Source organism: Chrysoperla carnea, chromosome 4 (genome assembly GCF_905475395.1).
Source record: "Chrysoperla carnea chromosome 4, inChrCarn1.1, whole genome shotgun sequence".
NCBI lineage: Eukaryota > Metazoa > Arthropoda > Insecta > Neuroptera > Chrysopidae > Chrysoperla > Chrysoperla carnea.
In genome coordinates, this window is record NC_058340.1 from 38,468,803 (window position 1) to 38,493,455 (window position 24,653).

At 27.8% G+C, this 24,653-nt stretch overlaps 1 protein-coding gene across 2 annotated transcripts in view; it reads right to left on the reverse strand.

Annotated features, from left to right (window-relative positions):
* Positions 1-24,653, reverse strand: part of LOC123299247 — a 139,039-nt gene that overhangs the window by 70,030 nt on the left and 44,356 nt on the right. For both annotated transcript variants that reach the window (XM_044881574.1, XM_044881573.1), the window contains exon 2: positions 2,300-2,719. In XM_044881574.1, the coding sequence (XP_044737509.1) occupies positions 2,300-2,719 (420 nt within the window). The remainder of the gene's footprint in view (positions 1-2,299; positions 2,720-24,653) is intronic.

Below are 24,653 nucleotides of genomic sequence, written 5' to 3' on the forward strand. Positions count from 1 at the left end.
CTACGTAATTGAATTGAATTGAATATAATGTCAATAAGGGTGCAGTCAGAATATACATAATTTTGGAATACTTAATTAAGTTTTTTATTTAATTAACGAAATTGTTTATTTTTTGGTCTGTTTATTCCCTATGTTTATTTTCAAACTATATCTCTATATACAAACATTTACGATCAAATTGTTAATTTATTAAATTCAGGGTGAGAAGAGTTGTGGTTGAATAATTTTCAACCACTGTCAGTTTTATACGTAAACAGTATTTTTTTTTTTTGTACACAAGTGTTTGTATTCTTTCCATATTTTCGATATAAACAAAATTGGAAATCAATCGAATGTGAACATTCGTTTACAATTACAGTGAAAACTGTTTTCAGTAAAATCATCTATCGTTCAATGACATAAAATCCAAATATGGGTAAGTTTTCGATATCAAAATTTGTTAATTTTAAAAATAGTTTTCTGTACGATTAAGTTAAAATTACAAAAGGTCCAACAAATACATAGGCTAGTGCAACAACTCGAAGAACAGGAGAACAAATCTTTATATTTGGTGGAAGCGCATGGAAATCATATAAAAAAATTAAAATTTTTAAAAATAATGGATTTAGAGCCAGGCCCAAAAAATTTTACGTTTTTGTAGAAGTTATTGTCACTATTAAAATATTAAGAGTTTGTAACACATTTAGCGCTATAATCACAATGTTTTAATTATATAAATTGAAAATATTATAAAATAAAAGATGTTTTGAAAAAACAAATTTTCGTGACTAGAAATGTAACTTTATTAGCATAAATGTTGTTAACAACTATTTTTTTATATGTAATTTAATACGTCATAGATTTCATTTCTTTATTAATAAACCAGTTATACAAAGTCTATTAATTATTATCAAATATTGATGCTTCTATATAAAAATAATACAATCATTAATAAAATACCTACACATAATCAAGGACGTCATCTTTATTAAATATTAATCAAAAACGATGAGGAATTTTTAATAGATTCATATTGATTTTATTTATTAGTACAGTGGCGTATTACATATAAATATCTTGTATACGTGATATGAATCTATGTGTTTGTGACAACACCGCTATCTTGGTTACATCATTATTTATGCTAAATTCATTAACAATGTCTTGGAGGTGAGAAACCTTTGAGGCTTGTTTACAGATAATCATTAAAATATAAAATGTATTAATATCGAAGCAGTGCTTCAAGAATGAGGGAGTACAGTTACTTGTGCAAATACTTTTTAACGGAGTTCTGTTGAGCCGAAGCTGAAAATTTTTTATTGCACTGGGAGTACTTTCTTAAATATTTTTACAATCCTTAATACACAAGAATATATAGTTTAACTATAAAAGTAAAATTTTCCCTCGCGGGAAATTTAAAAAAAACCGATTTCAAAAGAAAAACTTTTCCAAAATAAATTAATATGCACTAAAAAGTAAAAAAATAACGATAATATGATGTAGTCAAAATTATTGTTATTTTTGGAGTCGGTGTCAGGCAAGGAAACAACTCTTACAGAACAGTTTGCTACATTAGCTCTGCTCACACCGACTCCAAAAATAACAATAATTTTAACTACATTATATTATCGTTATTTTTTTACTTTTTAGTGCATATTAATTTATTTTGGAAAAGTTTTTCTTTTGAAGACGGTTTTCTTTTTGTTAAAAGTTTTTTGTTGTTGTGATTTTTAGTGAATCTGAAGTACACTAACTAATTTGTCACTAATAAAAGACCTCTTGTCGTGCATACTTAATGCAAGTTTAAGACTTTTATGGTTTTCTCTTGGATGCTGTTGTCAGAACCAAAGTGAAATGGGACCACACGGGAAGCACCAGCTTTCAAATAGATAAAAAAATCATTAAAATCGGTTCACTCAGTCGAAAGTTCTGAGGTAACACGCATTTAAAAAAATTACAGTCGAATTGATAACCTCCTCCTTCTTTGATTGAAGTAGGTTAAAAAATATATATCTTAGTCGACAACGAGATCAATATCTCTGATATTTTGGACCAATGTTGCTCAGTTGATAAGAACCTGCTCCTAAATGCTCTCCTAGAGATCGTGATCTCGAACTTCGCCCAGGTAAATATTTCTTCATATTTATGTTTAACATACAAATACGTTTAACAAAAGTCAAAAAATTTGTTTCAAGACTCCACTGATCCAATAAATAAAATCTTTAGCATAATCATATAAAATATTTAATTATATTTCTGCCACTTAATAAAACCGTAATTAATAATATTAAAAAAAAAACATAAAAATATTTTCACATGCCTTTCTGATTGTTGCTATAAAATGAGGATACATGCTCACTTTCAACAGACTGCAATGAATCACCATTATCGCCTAAATCATCATAATCAGTACCATCCTCCCCTCCATCGCCTCCTAAATCATCTTCATCTTGACCATAATCTGAATTATATCTGGCTTTGTCATTACTATTATAAGATTGAATTCGTTTCGGCTGTTGCTGTTGTTGTTGTTGTGCACCAAACAACGGTGATTTATTATATTTATTTCCATATTTTTGAAAGAATACTGGAGTACGTGGTAATATTTCGGATATTGTTGGTACACGCGTTGTACGATTTAAATTTGGAAATAATCTTCGTTCCAAATACTGTTGCAGTATTTGTTCAGTGATTTTATTCTGTCTCAATAGTTCTCTTAAATCCATTTCGGATAATGAGCCTGTGGACACAATAAGAAAAAAAAACGTTATCGATTTTCGAATTTCGATTTTTTTACTGTCTGATGGTTCAAATGTCATTCATCATTTCCATGATTGAAACTCGATGTTGATGATATAGAATTCCGAATTTACAGTTTTGATTTTTTTAAATATATTTTCAAAAATGTTTTGAATGTCATCCATTTTGGCTAATTTTATTACTAAATTACGAATTTTTGGAATCACGAGTGAATTCATTTTGACGAAACATACAATGAATTGAGCTAGAATTGGTAACACAAAGTTCATTTTAAACTTTTGAGTTTTTTTTTTTTTTTTTTTTTTTTTTTTAAATATTATACTGCGTGTTTAACTACTATGGTCATATACGCAGTATCAGCAGGAATGAAAACTTTTGAGTTTCTTTATGAAAAAGTATCATTTTTAAGCTAACACTTCTATTTCCCGGAGCCACATGATTCTAAAAAAAATTAATTTTTTTTTTTTTTTTGTACCGACGGCGAAATGTAATGACAAAGGATTTGTTTTTGCAGTGTCAACATCGTCGATATGTGACCTAGCTAAATTTTATCTCACGATTAGAAAATAATACTTCATATACAAGCTAAATTCCAAAATTAAAGTATCCAGTTGACCTCAAACGTAAAATTTTTGCTTGTTTTTATAAAAACCGTCTTTCATGTGATTCCAAGATCATCCGAACAAAATTTTTTCTTTGTAATGTAAAAATTTAATCGATTTTATAGATAGTTTTTAAAAGGCAGTCTTAAATTAATCGAAAATTGATTTGATGGAAATTAAATGAATGAATGTTTAATTAAGATTAGAGGAAATGGAATGACATTTGAAACAGTTTTGAAAATATTTACATATAATTAAAATTAAATTATAATAATATAATCACAAAATTCATACTATAAAATATTTACTTTTGAAAAGTAAAATAAAAATTATTATTATCAATAAATAAAAAATATTATGTAAATATTCAAATATTTAAATAAAATATAGAAAATAAATAAAATAAGTTTTAGGTTTTCATTTTACAGTAAATATGTAAATTCATGTCAATACATGATTATATAATCGATTTCAATATTAGGATAAGTGTTTAACCTGAAATTGTCCTACATCTAAAGTAATACATTATAAGTGTTGACAGTTACCTAACTTCAGTAATATTGACTAAATCTATAAAAAAAAATTAATTGTTTATTTTTAAAACGAATTAAGGCAGGCTTTTCTTTGGGTATAAAACGTTAGCATTATTAAGCCAAAAAATTGAATATTTCCCTAAAGTTTATTTTCTTTGACAAAGGAAAATAATTTGTAGTGAATAATTTATGAATGTGTAGAAAATATTATAAGAGGACCAGCAGAGTGATATGCGATTTTGAAAAGGCTGTAAAAAGAAATCGTTCAAAATTATTAGTCTACAGTACAGAGAGGGGGTATAATTTCATGATTAAATCACTTACGTAATTTCGTGAGTGGCTTCATTTCAGTGTAACCTACAACATTTATATTTACGAAAACTTTGAAATTGAGGGGAAGACGGGAAACATGTCAATTAAACGACCTATTGAAAAATATGAACAACCGTTTGCTTTTTTCTTGAATGTAAGGTATATGAATATAATAAAAAAGAATAATAATGGCCTACAAAAATATTGGGCCGTTTGGTGTGACCTCCAACCCCAACATGTCGGCAAAACGGGGGTATGAAATATATGAACAACCGGCTAATTTTTACACAATTGTTTGAAAAATATAGGTAAGGTTAGGTTATATTGTCTGTCCACGAAGGACACACTTATGCTATAGAGCCCATTGTGATACCATATATGTGTTGGTACCCAACCACCTTTCCGCTGATAATTTCATTTATCAGCTCCTTAATTTCAGAGGCTGAGTGCACCTCATTCATGCATATAACATGCACTACACCAGCCCATCACAACTATTAATTAAATTAATGTTGTTGCGACGGCGGGAACCGAACCCGCTACCCTATGCATACCGCGGACGGAATTAGTTACGCCTTAACCAACTGAGATATACGTAAAATTAAATATACATACAAGCCTACATATTTCATGAGCCGTTTTCTCAGACCAACGCCTTAAGTTTAACGACTATACGTTTTATTACGCTAACGCCCCAACTTCCAAAGTTTTCGTAAATATAAATGCTGTATGTTACACTGAAATGAAACCAATCACGAAGTTTCGTGAGTGTGTTAGTCACGAAATCATACCCCACCCCTGTACTGTAGATCATAACGTTTACCGCCTAATCTACATAAAAAAATCTTTTAAGAAGTTTTTTGCATTTATCGAATCTGAAAAGAGGAAATTCAAATTCTAGTGGCAATTCTGTAACAAGTAATTAATAACTTCTATATTCGCCTGGACTCTGGAAGTATGTCTACGCTAAAATAATCGTTGTATTGTTAAAATATGCTGTCTATTTAAGGTGACAACTATAATGATTACGATCAAAAAATGTGAAAATGTTTGAAAATTTGAAAATGGCACCACCATACTCCTTAGCGCCTATGCACTCATAAACACTTAGTGCCTATGCACTCATAAACACGAAATCGATATTTATTTATAGATTTGACTATTTTTAAATAAACCATACATAATTTTTCAAAAATGTCAAACAAATACATTTGATATGACAAATCTTGGCATATTCTAAATTTAAATATCGATTATTTTCAATACATAACACACAAGTCAAGTATGTTTGTACACACACACTCAGCAATAAGATAGCTACTTCAAATAATTAAATATTTGTTTTGGCTCTAAATTATTTCTAAAGATTTCTATAATGTTTATACAAAAAAATTACACAAAATAATATGTATATATTATGGATATTTATATATACTTAGGTACTTAATTATGTAATAAATATTATTATTAAAGACCATATTTTTTTTTGAATAAATATACCATTTTATTTAGATAAAATCCACATATACCGCTTTCACTTATATAAAATTATAATTATTTATTATATATTTATTATTAAAGTGTACATCCTCTGTCCAATATTCGGGTAAACGAAGAAGTAAGTTATATTAAGTAAGCTTTAAAATAAGAAAAGCCGCTTTTGAAAAATTCATTTTTCAAAGTCTTTCCTAAAATAATACAAGTGAAGTTTACAAAATTTAAAAAACCCCTGACAAATTTTTCGAGTACGGAACATTAAACTCGCACTTGAAACACATCTAAGAACACTCTCCATTAAATTATCTTTTTCCTTCATGCTTTTTCCAAACTGAGTTGATTTTGAAAATCATCACTAATTTTATAGTTTTTTGTGGTACGGAACTCGCACTTATAACGTATCTAAGAAACTTTCCATTAAATTATCTTTCAAACGAAACCAAAAAAATCAAAATCGGTTCTTCCGTTTAGGCGCTACGATGCCACAAATAGACAGACACACACACACATAGCGATCTAACTTATAACACCCCCTTCTTTTTAGTTCGGGGGTCAAAAATAAAAGATAATATCAACGGAAGATACTAATTTCTAGCTCGTTAAATCGAGTTTAGGTGCTGAGTTTGTCATTTTTCATTAACCAATGATTTATATCAATAGACCTTTTCATCGATTTGCGTTTGTTTCGGACAGTTGTTAAAAAACTATTCAACCTAAGAAAGTTAAATATATTTTATCTTTTTCCAGCAGCGCTTTTTGACAATGAAAGAAGTTATAAGATATGTTTTTACTTGATTGAAAACTGTCCGAAACAAAAAAGAATTATTTTTTAAATGAAATGCTCTATGTCTCACAAACGTCAGAAAAAATATTTCAAGAAAGATGCGTGCATCTTTAATCGAATTGGGAAAGCCGGCTTCCAAAAAGGGTCGCAATAAATGATTCTCTTTAATCATTACGTCAAACTTTGTTAGGAAAAATTGAAATAACTATTAGACTTATAAAAGAAAAACTATTTTGCAAAAAAAAGAGTCAGAGAACGGTAATTGATTTTTTAACGGGTTTCTAAGTACATAGATGAATTTTCTAAACGGAAATAGATATTACCATAAATATTATTTACATTGAAAATGATATAGTTGTTACAATTATGGCTATGTTGTATAAATGTTTTATTAATAATATTTACCTATGTACTTAAAATTTCTTTCTTAATATTTCAATTTTTATTAGTTACCTACTAAATAATTGTAGTAATTAGGAGAGTTTTTCTCGTAATTTATTTTTTATTAAATTAAACCTCTGATAATTATTATCAGTAAAAAACCGGATACAAGTAATGACGACTTTCGTGGATAAAAGTAGTGTGCGCAGGTATATTTCCAAATAAAGGTTGCATTATTATACCATGTATATATGAATTATAGCAAGGTGTACTAAGTCTCAAGTTTGAAACGCCTAAAAATATTGATGCCATGAACAAAATTTTGTTATAGGTGTTCATAAAATCATCTAATTAGTCCATTTCTGGTTGCCCGTCTGTCTGTGAAAACGATAACTCAAAAACAAAAAGAGTCAAAAATGATTTCGTAAATGAGCAACAGAAGGCACTTGGGTCTTGGGTATGTAGAACCCATCTTGTAAACTGTTTGAGATCGATCAAAAATTTGAATTTTTTTTTTCTTAAATAACCATTTAATGTTTGAAACATTTTTTTCGTAAACATCACTATTATTTACCTGTGAGGGTACAAATTAGGTTTGGATATTATATAGTATATATTATATGGGAATATAAGATATGTGGGTTATATATACACGACTTTGGTTATCTAAGAGGGACTTTCTTTGCTCACATGACGTAAAAAAACAAACGGTTGCGTAATTAACACTGTCTAAACATGGTATTACAACAATTAACTCAGTCAATTGTTTGTTTCCACTTGTTTGTATAAAAATTGATTTTTATATTTATCTGACATAACTTCGTAAATCACTTTTTCTAAAACCGATAAGGCTTATCATAAATACATCGCTTATTTTTGGGCTATGTTTATCATGGTAATAGTAAAGTGGGATTTCGAGGTAACAATAATGTTATTGAAATTATTGATTGAAATTGTGAATATTGAAATTTGAATACAAAAAACTGGCCATACATATTACAACAATTAACTCAGTCAATTGTTTGTTTCCACTTGTTTGTATAAAAATTGATTTTTATATTTATCTGACATAACTTCGTAAATCACTTTTTCTAAAACCGATAAGGCTTATCATAAATACATCGCTTATTTTTGGGCTATGTTTATCATGGTAATAGTAAAGTGGGATTTCGAGGTAACAATAATGTTATTGAAATTATTGATTGAAATTGTGAATATTGAAATTTGAATACAAAAAACACTGGCCAATGTATGGCCAGTGAAAACAGGAAATCTATTTGGGTTTTACTTTTTTTATTGAAACTCTTTTCAAATGTTATAATTTCATATACATACTATCATGCCAGTGGTTCCACATTTTTATGATCCGTCAGATGTCTTCTCAATTAGTGTTTTTATCCTATGATCTTCAAACAGCTGATTAGATTTAAAAATATTATCGACCTATTTGGACACTGAAAAACGCATCCGATGATCGAAAGAAATATATGTTAACTTCAATTTTGCTTTCTTTGGCGCAGCAGTTTTGCTCAAACAATCCCTTACTTCCTTGTTATTTCCAAGTGATATGATACTTCTTTCTTAAAAATATTGATTATTTTAACGAAAAAAATTAAGACATTTCGTGCATTGGTGTAGCCAAATTAAACAAAGTAATAATCAGTAAGTAATTTTATCATGATGAAATCAATAATTAATTAAGATGTGTATTACGTGCCTTTATTGCCGCTGGTCACACCTTAGTGACCCCATGCATGCATACACATACAACGAACACAATATTTATTTAAGATTTTGTTCTGTTAATCACCATTTATGTCATTTTGAATCGCCGTCAGATATATAAGAAAATTATTACACAAATCCAATCAAATTAAATGTATATAATCATTAAATGTTGATTTTGATTAAGCATATGATGTGTCTACATAATTGAATATTTTTTTACAGGAATTTCCAGTAATATATAGGGTGAACCATATCTTTCATACATATGCTAAGAGACGCCACTACGTACATGTGCGAATGACGTTACCAATTAAAAGATATATTTCGGGCGAAACAAAAAATTTAAAGCCTAGCAGAAGAAATAAAAATTAGATTATCCACAATATGTTTACCTGAGAGTTGATATATATGAAAGTGTATAGGTATTTAAAGTACAAAGTATGAAAAATAATCGAATGCGCTAGAAATAAAAACGTTCAAGCTAGAATGAACAGGTCCGTAACTAGGGCGCGGCAAACGAAGCACCTGCGACCAGGGCTACAGAAATAGAGGTGCAAAACGTCACTTAATTGTGCTTAATTTCAGGATCAGGACTCCAAATTCTTGCAACCAATTAGAGCTAGGTTAATTTTTTATCACAAATTGGAAATATATGAGCCAAATTTAGTAGGATTTCATACTTGGTTTATCAAAATTGGATAAAATTTGGATGTGATAGAGAAAAATTAAACTTTTTGGATTCTGCTGACGCTATGAAGTTAATAAATTCGATTTTTTTGATAATACAGGCAAATTTGATTCGATCTTATTGTATTTTTTTTTGAAACCTATTAATTTTAGGTCATTCTTTTCAGTTGCGTTTATCATATCTATACATATATATAAGGCGCAACCTAAATACTTGCCATGGGAAAAATCAAAAGCTGTTTTGAGAAAATTTAAAAAACTACGAAATTTTAACGTTAAGTCCCAGTTCCGTTTGATCCTAAACCGTAATTTACAGTATTTGTTTGGAAAAATTCATCCACATTCACGCATTTTTTTGTAAAAGAAATGTGTTTTTTGTAAACAAGATAATAGAGAGGTAACAAGTGTATAAACCGTATTATAAAGACATTTCAAAATCTTATGATACAAGTTTATTTTTTATTTTTTGGGTAGAATACTAGTCTCATAAATTACTATAACATATAAATTAACATTTTTTACACCTTACGGAATTTTTGTCTATGCAGGAGGTCATTTGATATAATACAGTAAAAATGTGAATAATTCCAGTGAGGTCAAATATTTTATATTTTTTGCATTCCACTATAATAGCTTAAAAAGAAAGCTGCATTTTAACTATTTTTATGCGATTTAAACACTACTTTTACGAAAAAGTGAAATTTCCAAAACTTTGTTTGTGGTAGGTCTGCTTTAATAAACGACCTAATTATAAAACAATTAATCGATCTTGTCATAAAAGAATAATATTTTGATCAATAAAATAACAATAATATTTATAGGTAGGTGATATGACTGTATGTCACTCAAAGTACACGAATTCACACGTTACTTGCATAAAAAATGGATGCATTTATTTAAGATTTCCAAAAATGTTATCATACATTCAGTGAAAAGCGTATTATAATTTCATGTTTCAGCAAAAATTTTACCATTTCTTTTACTTAATGGCGAACTTCCTTATAAGTTCCAGTTCACTCTAGATTTGTAGTTACAGGTACTTAATATGAACAAAAATATGGTCGAGAGCAATTTAGAATGACGAAAAATTGTATGAAAGGTTGATGTTCGATCATAAATGGTTTTAAAAATTAACCCGTTAATTATTTGAAAACAATGGCAGTTTATTGCGAAACATACCTTCCAAGCGATATAGAAATACAAGCTTTAAATAAAAGTTATATCTTTGAGTTATATTCAAGAGTTTATGATAAAATTACCGATTTGTCTATTATGCGTTGTGTAAAATTTAAAAGGAATTGTGAGTTTACGATATGTTTAGCCTCTAAACTTTCCGACCAATATAGACTTTGGAATATTTTATGCATGCAAGTTAAGTAATCAATTAAGAAAATTGAAATTGGATGATTTGTTTCTTTTTCTGTTATCATTTTGTGGGGAAAACAGGATATTAAAAAGTGGTTAAGTTCAACTTATTACGGGTAAAATTACAAGCAATGAACCATTTCGTCTATTGCTCATAACATACATACAACAAGTAGGTAATTTTACATTATATAAATGATATCATCATATATTTAATATGAATTAATTAATTACAATATCTTACAATTAACCTTGGCATTTTATCTATAACAGTCGATAATATAAAATTACTTTTTTTTAATAAATTAAAACAAAAATACATTTATTTTTCTGGAGGTTTTGGTATATTATGGAGTCGCGACTAATTGATGACAGGTACTATGACAGATTTATTAAATATATGCATGCATTAGTAGTTTTTTACAATTTTAAAACTTGACGTCATGCGGGCTTACCTGTTTTCAATAAAAAAAGGTGGAATTTATTAACAGTTATGAATTTAATGGCTTTTTACCTAAAATTTAATTATTCTTTTTAGATTTATTTTACGACTGGAACAGTTGACGGTATTTTTTGCATCTAAGCTTACTACAATTTTGTCGTGAAAAGCCTTTTCAAATGCAATATGTAAATGTCGTAATTCTTTAAATCACATGTTCGATAGATTTTCATCAACCATTGATTATGGCACTAGTCGGGTTGAATTCTTTTGGATAAAAACCAAACTGGAACCAGTTTTTTCGTTTGGGAGCTAATATTCGATAAACAGGTAAATCCTTAAAACTTATAACTGTATTAAGGTTAATTAACTTGATACAAGAATGGTCTACACTCTACAGTGCTAATCCTTACTCAGATCTTAAGACTTCGTCATGTAACACTTATAATTTTTTTCTAATTATTCTAATCAAAAATTGTTTCCTTGAATAGCAATAGTAAATTTTTAAACAAATATTCTCTATTTTAATAGGGGATAATTCTGATGTCGAATTGGCCAGATTACTCATAAAAATTTAAAACTAGACCATGACAAAATTTGAAAGTGAAATTTAAATTGATTAAAAAACGAAGAAGTTATAAGAAATCAAAGATTGCATTCAAAGGTTGCCCATCTTCTTTGAGCAAAACAAAGTTTTATATATAATCTTTATGGCGCTACCCACGTATGGCGTCACTGGTAGGTATCTTCCTCTTTGTTTAATTCGGAATATTAAAAGTTCATATCTTGCATACTAGTAAAGATTTTTAAAATCCAACTTGCCTTTTCTATTCGTGAAGTGAGAATTCTTCATATGAAGTGATGTAGTTCGATCTCCTATTCCACTTGCTTTTTAAATTAAAAGAGATTGTTAATGAAATCTTTCTATAAAAGAAATGATTAGCGATACCTTGAGAGACGACAGAAATGAGACGATACGAGAATACGTATGACTTGGAATCCTTGTTCAAAGTACGAACTGGTTCTTTTTTAATAATCATATTGAAAACATAATGATACATTGCGAAACATAACAGGCTGACCGAAAACGTTTGCGAATCGAGATAATAGAGGAGGCAACACACGAAATGACCATTATTGGAAGAGAAACTTTATTAATTATTTAAATATTCAATGGTGTTGAAACTGGGTCCTAATAATAAAATAAGGATAATACTGAGTCTCTAATAGTGTTTATTTTACCTTAATTAAAAGAAATTTTTTTAATGATATTCTATCAAATACTAATTATAAAAATTTATACTTAGTATAATTAAAAATAGCATTTAATAAGTGGTTTTTATTTTATATAATGAAATAATTATTAAACTCATGAATGTTTGTGTTGACTCGGCAACAATCGTGTGCATAATATATTTAAAACTATTATTATATAATATATAAAATATTTTTTTCTATATTAATGACCTAATTTAAAAAATTTTTTTTTAATATTTACCTCATATTAGGTAAAAAAAACTTACCTACGTACAGAGCCTAACTGTTTAAAACTGTTTTAATAATAACTTTTTAACAAGTTGTTAAAAGTGGGTAGAAAAGTGTAAACGCTATTTTATTACCGGGTATTTTTTAAAGCAATGTACCTATAACCATAATAAGTGCCAATTCATTAATAAGTGCCTTGTGTTATTGGAAGGAAAAGGATCAAAGCCGCTTATCGTTGAAATCACAGAATAATTTGAAGAACTTAGAGTACCGGACTTTTGTTTATTTTTTGAACAGGTTATTTTTTGTATGCTTATCAATTCTAGCTATCAGTCATAAAAATCATCACACCATGCTTTTTCAAGGAATCCCGCTTTGTTTGATAATTTTTGTGAATGACGTCTGTCATAAGCTCTTTTAATGTACACTATTTATCAATTTTTGTCAACTATTAATTATCAGGGCCCATTATAGTAATAGTAATTTATAAAAAGGTATCCAATTTTATAAATCATGCTAGTATTCCTATTCCTGAATATTTTGTTCACGCACTTGCAGGGTATTGAGTTTGACATTTTTAGCATTTTCGATCAGGTTTGTTCCGTCTCTAACAGATAAAACAAAAATTTCTCTTTATCAAACAAACCGTTAATGAATTAAAACAGAACATTCAATAACAAAAATATTGCCAATAAAAATACCAACAACTATTGTTACGAAAACCCATCAGATTTGGCACAAATTCAAAAAGATGCGTGAAATTTTGATGCCTATTGCCGATCATATGTTCAATCATATCTTGTAATATTTCCTATCCCTATCCGTATATATATTATAAATATGAAAGTAAGGATGTTTGCTTGTTTGTTTGTTTGTTACGCTTTTACGCAAAAAACTAGAGATTCAATTTAAATGAAACTGAACAACAGTATAGGTAATACATCAGAATAACACATAACATACAATTTAATTTAGCCAGACATTTTACTGCTACATCTATGATCATAATTTTAAACCATAAATTACAGTTTTCTGTAAAAATTTTAAAATAGAAAATGTCAAACAATACACTTAAAATAATTGAAAACTGTGCATATATTTTAGTTGTGTAAAACAATCCTTTCGAGTGCTATGGAAGAAGGATAAGTAAGATCATGGATGATATGAAGCGGTGGTTTTTTAAGTACAGTGAAGCGGTCGGGTATCAAGCTGGTATATATATAAAAGCTCGTTTTAGTTTTCCCTACAACAACTTCTTCATTGTATACACCCTGTATATTACAAATATACCTGAATAAATAATAAATAGAACGTTATATTATTATTAATAAATTTTTGTAGTTCAACTTATATGTTCGAGATAAAAATTATTATATTTATTTATTAAAAATTCTATTTAACTTTATTTTTTATTTATTTATTTTTATTTTTTTAATATAAAACTTTATTTATAAAATAATGAAATTGTTATCATTATATATACAAAGAAATACAAAATAAATTGTAGCTAATAATAAAATAGAATATAGAGCTTGGTGAAAGGTTCTCTTTACCTTTGATACATATAACATATTCGTTAATATTATATTACCCTGATGATATATACAGATCATGAATATAAATATTAAGTATATTTGTTCATCTATACGTCTCATCTACTCATTCATCCAAGTTCATGTTGAAGGTTTTTCATCAAAATACTATTTTAACAGTTTATCTATTTTTGTGTATAATTTTTCAATTGTTTGTTTTGTATCAAAAACAACAGTTCAAATATGAATCTATCAATTTGCTTTTTATAAGTGAGCATTAATATGATGTACAGGGTGGATCATTCTAATCTATAATGGCTAATAGCTCGTTTTGTAGTAAACCAATCAAAAAATAACTCAAACTTAAGTTGCAAAGTTTGATGGGGGATATCAAGTTCTGTCATCAAATTGGACCTAGTTCTTCGTGTTGCTTTAATAGCCCAATTAGATTCTAAACGGTAAAAGATAGAGGAACACTTTAAATTAGAAAGTTGATTCTCATAAAAAAACTAACAACTTTTGTTTAACACATTTTTTCGAAAAATCTTCGAAGAAAATGCGACATAAAATATGTCATTATTGCATTTATTTGAAAGAAAATACGATTAAAGTTTATCGATAATTGTTGGTCAAAGTCATGGAAGAATCTCTTCTATTGCCCTTGACAACTTTTGGCTAAAGTATTTTTCCGTAGTTAGCGTGATTTCTTTCGATTAAATGCAATAATGACATATTTTCATTTTTAAGAAGCCAACAGAAACCATGAGTAAAACACTCATTTGGCGAAAACTAGTACAAAAATCACTTGAATTTGATTTTGCCTTGAGACTTTTCCCAATAATTTATATGCTCATTTGAAGATTTCTATCGACAAATATAATAGATGGATTTAATCCGTCTCTTAAAACAACAAGAGTTAATTTGACCCCAATCTCCCCAGAGCATCGTATCTAAAACACTACTGGTTAAAATTCTAGCTATTAAATAAATAACACCGTAACTACAACATTTTTCTAGGAGCTTTTGACATTTTTTTGTGTGTCAAACGTCAATATTTTGAAAACATACTTTCATCTCATGGTTGTCTAAAAAGATGGTTTATTACATAATAATATACACAACCTAAGGGAATATGCATATGTTTATGAATATATTTTGTTATAAAACCGCAAATCAGACATTTTATTACAAAATAAAAATAATTTAAATATATTTTAAAAAGATGTTATGAATAAAAAGAATATTAAAATAATTGTATTTATTTATTAAATTAATAAGTAATTTCATTTAATAGTACAGGATATATCAATGTTAGTAACGAGCAAAATTTTTGTTATTCGAAATTTGTTACCCCATTATTTCGGGCTTAAACTTGAGCTTCCCACACGATGATTTATAAATGAGTCTTTTGTTTTATTTGAAGGTTAATTAAATGCAAATCCGCAGAAGGATAACATAATATTTATGTTTAGTGGCATCTCTCAGCTTGATTACGATAACATCAAAAGAGGTGCTCAAATAGAAAAGACGGGCGTATTATTGACTCCAAATAAACGTTTTTGATAGTCGTAAAAAACAAAACTAGATAATTGTAGTATAAATTCATTATAACAGTGACAACGCTACATAAATATTTCAAATATCAAAACATTTTTATCAGAAAAAAATAACTAAAAGTATTTCTTACGACTTATTTATATTCTTTCGACAATATGTTAAACAGAAAACGCTGATTGTAAGCCAGACAATAAAAGAATAACACATTAATTAAAATTTTAAAGAAACCCCCGACATAAAATCAGGTCTTATTGATTGAACTTATTACAATTTGTTTGTTTTTAAAACTCACTTTGATCAAGAGTGTTCTTAGCTATGTTCCGAAATAATCAACACAGCTTTTCGAAGATCGTCATTTCTTTTCTAGTAGTCCGACACGGAACCCTAAACTCTAACTTGTAACATAGCTAAGAACATTCTCGATCGAATTTCATTTCAAACAAACAAAAAATCTTAATTCAAACAGACACACTGACTCATTAAACTTGTGACACCCTTTATTGTAAGTCGAGAGTTAAAATTGAGGAAGCCACACTGTATAACCTATAAAAACAAGTAATCATATTAAATTAAAAAGTAACAATATAATAATGAATTCATATTAAAAAGATGATGTTTTTGAACCTTGAATTTAACAAGTTACCAAACCCAACAATTTACTTCTTTCAATTTTCATCTTGTTTCTTTCATTAGATAATAATCCGTGTTGGAGAGATTATGTAATTATTATTATTTTCATAATCAACTGTAATATTTACAAGGATTCCGTAAGAAGTTTAATAATACCAAGTCGTGCAATTGAGAATTAACCCATTTGCTATAATAATACACTTAGTTCCACATTAAAATTTGAGCTTTAAGACTCAAAAATACAATGTTATAGCAAAAGTTTCATGATATTTCAACAATGAACTCAGTCAATTGTTTGTTTTCACTTGTTTTGAATAATAATTACCACAGAGCTTTGTTACGTTTTAAGGAATTTTTTTGCATTTATAAATTATTGTATTATATTTTCTTGGTTACAAAAAACATAGTTATATAAAGATTCATGCTTAACCGATTCTATTACTTAGATAATAATACGAATAATGAATATATTCAGTCGAAAGTATTCATTAAAATGATTTAATCATATACTATTATTACTATTATTGTTATTTTTGTATGCAAAAAAATTGTTTTAAACAATATAAGTATTATTGTTGTATTATATTTATTAAGTAGCATGAATATTCATTTCCGTTAGTGACCTCCGTTCATTGATTTAATTCAAAATGAAAAACTTTTTTATATTTTTAAATACAATACCCATAAACTTTTACTTCTTCTTTTTGCATCTTTGAATTTTATTATGTAGAAAGAATGAATATATGGTTATGTGGATACCGACCCTCGAAATTGGTTACCTACTTTATGAAAAATGTTCAATAATAAACCTCATTTCAAACACTTAAGGCCGACTGAAACCTCGTATTTCAAATTTTATTTCGTTTAAAAAAACATTATTAGTAATTTTCTTAAAAGGTTTCCATTTTCTTAAAGCTTAGACCAAATCGAAAAAATTATAAATAACCTCTTGTTTCATTATGCAGTTTATAAGAAAATTTTGTCCTAAAGAATATAAAAATCTTGCCCATTTGAAAATGATCGCTTTTCGTACGAGATTTTGATATCTCAATAATTTTTTTTGAATAAAAATTACCCTATGTACTGATTTCCATGGAAATTGAAAACAGGAATTTTTTTTCGATGATTCGCAATTTTCCTTATACCCAACGACCTTTTCTTATACCCTTTTGAAAAAATCGAAAAAATCACAAACAATTTTTTTGAGTTTGATAAAATTTGCAATGTAAGCATAATCATTTCAGATCATTTTGACCCAAAAATGGTACATGCTTGACGATGAACCGAATATATTTTATAATATCGCCCAAAATCGATCTCAGAAAAATCGCTCTTTCTTCGAGACTTAGTTTGATATGTCATAAAATACTCACAGCCATTAAGCAAATTATTTATTTGAGTATTTACTGATAACTTGTTTTGAGCAATTTTCCCAAGCAGTATCCAAATTTGTATATCGATGCTTGGGTACTATAATACCTATATGTAGCTATAAATAAAACTATATTATATTTATTCGTAATTATAATGAGAATCAACATTTTGAGGGTTAAATATAACAAAAATCAAATTTATTCAAGGTAAACCGCAATATTAAATGCAATATGAAAATAACAATGCAACAACAAAAATAACTAATTATATGAAATAAGTTTAAATATAGGTTTTAAAATGAGTGCAAACGCATTTTTTAATAATAAATCATTACTAAAAATTATAAGTTTTAATTTTTGCTGAAATAATATTTATGTAGGTACTCAAATTATAATTGTATATGATTAATTAATAGGTGTATTAAAACAAAATTAATTAATAAATGCACATTCTATTCCTTAAGAGAGTAACTATATTGATTTCGAAACAACCCATGCAAGTGCAGAAGAAAGGTCGTTAATGCCAGCAAATTGAAGTGGGTCTATATCGATCAAGAAAAAAATAACCACGAACGTACGAGCGTACACACATATACTTCTTCTCCAAATTGGTGTTAATGCATTGTCCTGGCCATGGAATGTAAAGATATGTTGGCCAGTGTTAACCCAAAACATGCCAATGTTGACCCCTTATCGTCTACGTTGCCTCATAATTGAAAATCTATGAAAAATAAATACCAAAATAATAGGGAATATTCATGTATTTTTTTATATTTTTAATTCATTGTTTACATCATTATAACAAAGTAAAAAATATAAATACTGCTTAAAAATGCTGTAATTAAGTGTAAAAAAGTATTTAAAATTTACCTTAAATATTTTAAAATCAAGTAGTTTTGAAATACAGTGTACATAATTTGTAAATGATAATGGATCCTAATAATTAATAAACTAATTTAACCAGTTTTTTTTCTGAAAATAAATCGTTTAAACTAGAACAATATATTAAATGCATTTTTTGTTAAATATTGTTTTTTTTTCTTGTATTAGAAAGTGTTTTAAAAAAATTTTGAATTTATGAATGGTTGAATAATTTATTCACATGTCAACAAAAATTAGTAATTGATTGAAGGTAATTAATTTTTTATATCGTTATATACAGGTGTAGATATTTCATTTCTTTTAACTTTTAAAAAAATTGTATTTGGATATTTAAAGGAACTTACTAGCGCATACGTCGGGAAAAATACTCGAATTCGAGTTTTTTATACATATTCCGTCCACAAAGATCCAGAGCTGGCCAGGCGAAATTTGTTTCAATTTTTTACAAATCAATTTTTCTTTTTGGCATCTGTTAAATCTTAACTTTTAGAACCAAACAAAGTTTTGTTAGGTCATTGTACCTGCATTAAAAAGGTCTCTGATAATTTTTTTGTAGATTGCACCAATTCCTAGATATAAACAATTTAATGTTTGGAAATACTAGCCATTTTCAAAGCTGAAAAAAAATACTCCTAAATAAAATTTTTTGGATACCTAAAAACACATATTTTCATCTAATCATATTTCCCCTTGACAAAATCCTGAACAGATTATTTCGTTCTTAAACAATAATGAAGTATTTAATAAGCTCATATATTGTTATATAGGAAAAGCCTATTTTTTCCCCGTACTAAAAAGAGGTCAATCACTTTTCAGGATTTTCTTCTGAGATGTTCAATATATGATTATTTTTAGATTTTGGAAACCTCAAAAGTTTAATATTTAGGCGTTTAAATTTTTTCCTTTGAAAATTTATTTGATCAATATGAATAAGATGTCGCCCTATTAGCTCAGTTGGTTAAGGCGCAACCAATTCCATTCGCGGTATGCTTAGGGTAACGAGTTCGATTTCCGCCGTCGAAACAAAATTAATTTAATTAGTAGTTGTGATAGGCTGGTGTATTGCATGGTAAATGCATGAAAGAGATAAATAAAATTATCAACAGAAAGGTGGTAAAACACATATATGGTTTCACAATGGGCTCTTTAGCCTAAGTGTGTCCTTCGTGGACAGCCAATATACCCTAACCTAACCTAATATGAATAAGATTCTGTTAAATGATTCTGAAAAATATTTTTAAGGATCTTTAAACGAAAACGTTTTGTTAAACATTTCAATCAATAATTTCCGTAATCCATTTAAATTAAACAACGATATCAAACAGCGTTATATAGAACTCAATAAGATTCATCATATATTTAAGTATAAACGCGATATATTTCTTGGAAACTATGCCACGCATTTATATTTTTGTTCAGGAGTTTTTAAATGAAAATAGACACTGACCGAGAAAGCATTCAGAAAAGATATGAGTGAGGTCGGCCGTATATGATGGGGTAATTCTAGTACGATGATCTCTTTTGTGTTGTGTTTGTCCGTCGATCTGTTATGTCTATATTGATATTTATTTTGTATTTTTTTTTTGTCTGATAGAAAGTCTTTGTTTATACCTCAAAGTCGAAATTAAAACTCTACATTATGCTTTTGAATTTTGTTCGCAAATTTTGGTTAGGTTAGAGTTTGTAAGAGAAAGTGCATCATCGACAAAGTAATCAAGAAAAGAGAATATTTTGCATTATATTGCAAATTAATGAGTTAAAAAATAATAAAATAACAAAAAGGCCAAAATTATACTAAATATATGTTGGTTGGAATGATGCAGAAAATTACGTGCAGAGTTAATTGGATGAACTTAAAGGCCAAATTAGTAGAACTATTCGAAAATTCAATTCAAAGTAGTGAAATAGTTCGCTGTCGTATTCCTAAAATTTCGAGGAAAAGTAGTTCATGCTAGATTTTACGACCTTTTTGTGGCTCTCGATGCCTCGTCATATCCAAATGGGAAACCACTTAATTTTTTTATATCATTTTCGACGTGCTACAACAAAATACGAAAAACCAGTTACTACTGTATATAAAGTCGCACCTTTTCGACAACAGTATTGTCTTTAACACGTTATTGGAATGGAATTACTCGCTTGAACTCGCTTTAAATAAAAAACACACCTGGTAGATTTTTCCTTGCAATTTTTCAATTTACATACAAGCTATTGATTTGACCAATGAAAATCGCATACACCACAGCTTATTTATTTTGTATTTTATTTTGGTTTTTGTGCGATATTTACAACAACCACTGTGCTACTATGTGTTAAATAAGATAAAAGTGTTACAGTTTTGGCACGTTTTCATCTAAATTCGTATTAATTCTAACGCCATTCATTTAACTTTGGTTTTATTTTTATTTTTGAAAGATCTCCGGTCGGTTTGTGTATGCATCGTGTTCAGAATTTTTTTACAATCATCCTTTTATATTTTATTTTTCTTCATAAGTTGGCCATAAATTTATTGAAATGAACAAATTCAGTAGGATTACATACTTTTCAGAAATTTAGTAGGATAACATACTTGGTTTATCAAAATTGGATAAAATTTGGATGTGATAGAGCAAAATTAAATTTTTTGGATTCTGATGACGTTATAAAGTTAAAAAATTCGATTTTTTTGATAACACAGGCTTTAATCCGATCTTATTGGAATTTTTTTTGAAACCCACTAACTTTGGGTCATTTTTTTCAGCTGTGATGCCAGTTTATCGCTAGTTATCAATTATGTGCTTAATTCCGGGACCAGGATTCCACATTCTGGCAACCTAGTAGAGCTAGGTAAATTTTGGTTACCAATTTGAAAAGTATGACCCAAATTTAGAAGAATTACACAGGCTTATCATATTTGATTTATCAAAATTGCCAATATGGTACTTTTTGATACATTTTAATTAATAGCGAATTTATTAATAATAATTACAATTTTAATTCAATTTTGTTTGTATAACTCTGTATTATTATTTATATTATTTATTATCAACAAAATTTCTTCCTCCTATTTCTTATGCAAAATACCCCAATATAATTTAGGAGAGTAATGAGTTTCTTGTTTTACTCGGAAATGTAGAGAGAAAGCAATACTTTAATTTGATACTCTATCATTTGAATAAATTTAAAAAGTTTATCTATAAAATGTACAGACTCTTTAAGGTAAAATGACACGATCATAGCGTTTATCTCCCTTGACGAATTTCATCAAAATCGTTAGAGCCGATCCCGATATATAAAAGGCGCAACCTAAATACTTGCCACCGGCGATGTGAACCCTCGTTACGACCCTGTCATCCATACAAAAAAAAAAACTGGGCATCGTTAAAATCAACTTAAATGAATGGCTTTCCAATTATATGGTATTTTTGTTTAATTTATAAAATTAAAACGTTAAATATAACAAGCTTACTTATGTTGATTTAGTTCACATTTAATTCCGATCACATATAATACCGATTGTTGTAGAATAGGTACAGTGTGTACCCTTTGAAGAAATTGCAAAAAATCGGAAATTTTTTCTTGCCTTCGATATTGATAAAATTCATTATATAAGATCATTTTGACCCAAAAAATTCAAAAATCGGGTTTATTTTATGATTGGATACATGGCTTTTGAGATATAATCCAAAATTGGACAAAAGAGCGATTTTCTCAGAAACTGTGTATCCAATCTATACATAAACCCAATTTTTGTATTTTTTGAGTCAAAAATACCTTATATAGAGTTTAATCGAAATCGGAAACAAAAACTTTTTCCCGATTTTTTTAACTTCAGAAAATTGCAAAAAATAGAAAATTTTTCGTTTCAAAGTCAGCGTAAGTAGACTACCTATACACCTTATATCAATTAATTATAATTTTATGTTGATATAAATGGCGAATAATTTTTAAAAAAGCTCAAACCGTTATATTTCAAAGTAAGCGTGAATGAAAGTTTTCGCTACAACAAGAAATTTTGATTAAAATAATCCAATCTGATAAGAAGGGTTTCAGGATTCCTGACTCATTTTCCTGGCTGAATATATAATTATTTGAAAAGTATATTAGCATTCGTAATTTTATATAAGTTTTGCTTGAAGTAAGTATCAAAAAAAAAGTTAGTGGTAAAAAAATTATTGCTAGAAAAATCTACACGTCTATCTGACTATACGTCGTCACCATCATTTGAAATGGAATTTCGATAAAAAATAAAATTTTACCTTGTAGACTGCTTCTATTGAAAAATATTTTTTTTTTAAATAACCCATTTTCAGAAAATACACTCACCTGAAACAAAAGAAAAAATAACATTATTAAAACTTTTTTTTTGTATGCAAATTTAAGCTAAATTTATTTGTAAAAGCTTGAAGCGCTTAGTTGTATTTTGTTTTGTATTATATTTTGTAGTGCTTCTAGTCTGAGCCCATAATTATTGGTAGCTCAGGAGAAAAAATTTTTTTTGTAATAACATCTACTTTAAAAAGTAATTTTAACTTTCTGGTTGATATAGGTTGTATATTTTGGTAAGTTTTAAGGAAGAAAGTACTCTTGTGATTTCTTCTCTAGACGCTTAGTTTTCGAAATAAAAATTCTTGAAAAAATAAAAAAATGTGTTATTTTTTCAATCTCTTAAGAAGGTATTCGCATAGCTAATAAGCTCCTGCGCTACTTTTTAATTTGAAATATATGCACAAATTTTTGTGTGTTGTAGTTTTGGTTGTAAGAAAAATATTTAAATATTTCTCAAGAAGTCTTATCCGATAATTTTTAATAAATCTACGTTAAAATATAATTATCTATATTCTTCAACGAACCTCTTTTATACAGCTTCCATTGTCTTATAAAACCTGAACTGTTTATATAAATAAAATAAAAAGTGAAAAAATAGAATCGACTTAAAATAATTTACAAATATGTAAAATAATATTTTAAAGTAATTAATCCAATCAATAATTTCTTTGTACGCGATTACGTTTTAAAGTCGACGCCAATAAATCAATTTTTAGATTATGCTATGGTTGGCGTCGACTTTAAAACGGAATTGCTCATAAAGAAATTATTGATTCGATTATTTACTTTAAAATAATTTTTTATATTTTTGTACACTTTTCGTAAATCAAATATATTTTCTGAATTTTTTTTCGGCGTGAATACTTTTTTTGGTATGTTTATTTTGTGTTCGCGTGTGTTTGTAATTGAACTCCTCTTAAACGGATGTGTGTGTCCAAGTGGATGCAAAAATGATTTAGATTTACAATTCGGTTCACTAAAAAATATTTTTGTGGGTTCCACACCAAAAAATTAAAACCCATGAAATAAATGGTGGAAACGTATATAAAATATATATCATTACACCTATTTATTCAAATTTATCTATTTTTGCTCTCACCATATTTATCTAGAATTTTAAACAGCTATTTGAATAATATTGAAGTATTATTTATTATTATTCAGGTATTGGAATAGGTATTTAATAGAGCTTTATGCAAGTACATCAAGTTCCACAGTCGAAGACTCCAACCAGGCCGGGGTCCAGTCCAAAGGCTCAATGCTAGGCCAAATGCCAGAAATTTCAAAGTTTTCAATTCCGTCGACAGTCCCAATGATCGGCTATCTTTTTTTAAGACATCTACTTTCACACGTCTTATAATCCAAAGTGAATTTAAACCTAAAATTTGTAACTTTACAAAAAAAAAAAATTACCCACACTAGGCTTACTACCCCTTCCATCCTTAAATTTGTGAATTTCCTTCCCCTTGTTAAGGGTGAAATTTTTGTTGGGATGTGTATGAGACCATCCGAAAACATCCCCTATCTAATAGAACAATTATAAAAATCCGTTCATAATAAGCTAAGACATTTGTGTAAACTACTAAAAAAATGTTTTTTTAAATACAATACAATTGTTAAGCTCCTTGTTTTTTCGTCGGTTAATTATTATAATTTATTCCTGCTAATTCAATTTATAATGCAAATATAAATTCATAATAATCAAAACTTAAAAGTTTTATGGAAAGTTTTTCATCGAAAATTTTATTAATTAAAAACAAAAATAAAAGTAAATATTAGAAGAATATAAATTTTACAAAAGAACATTTTTTTTAATCAA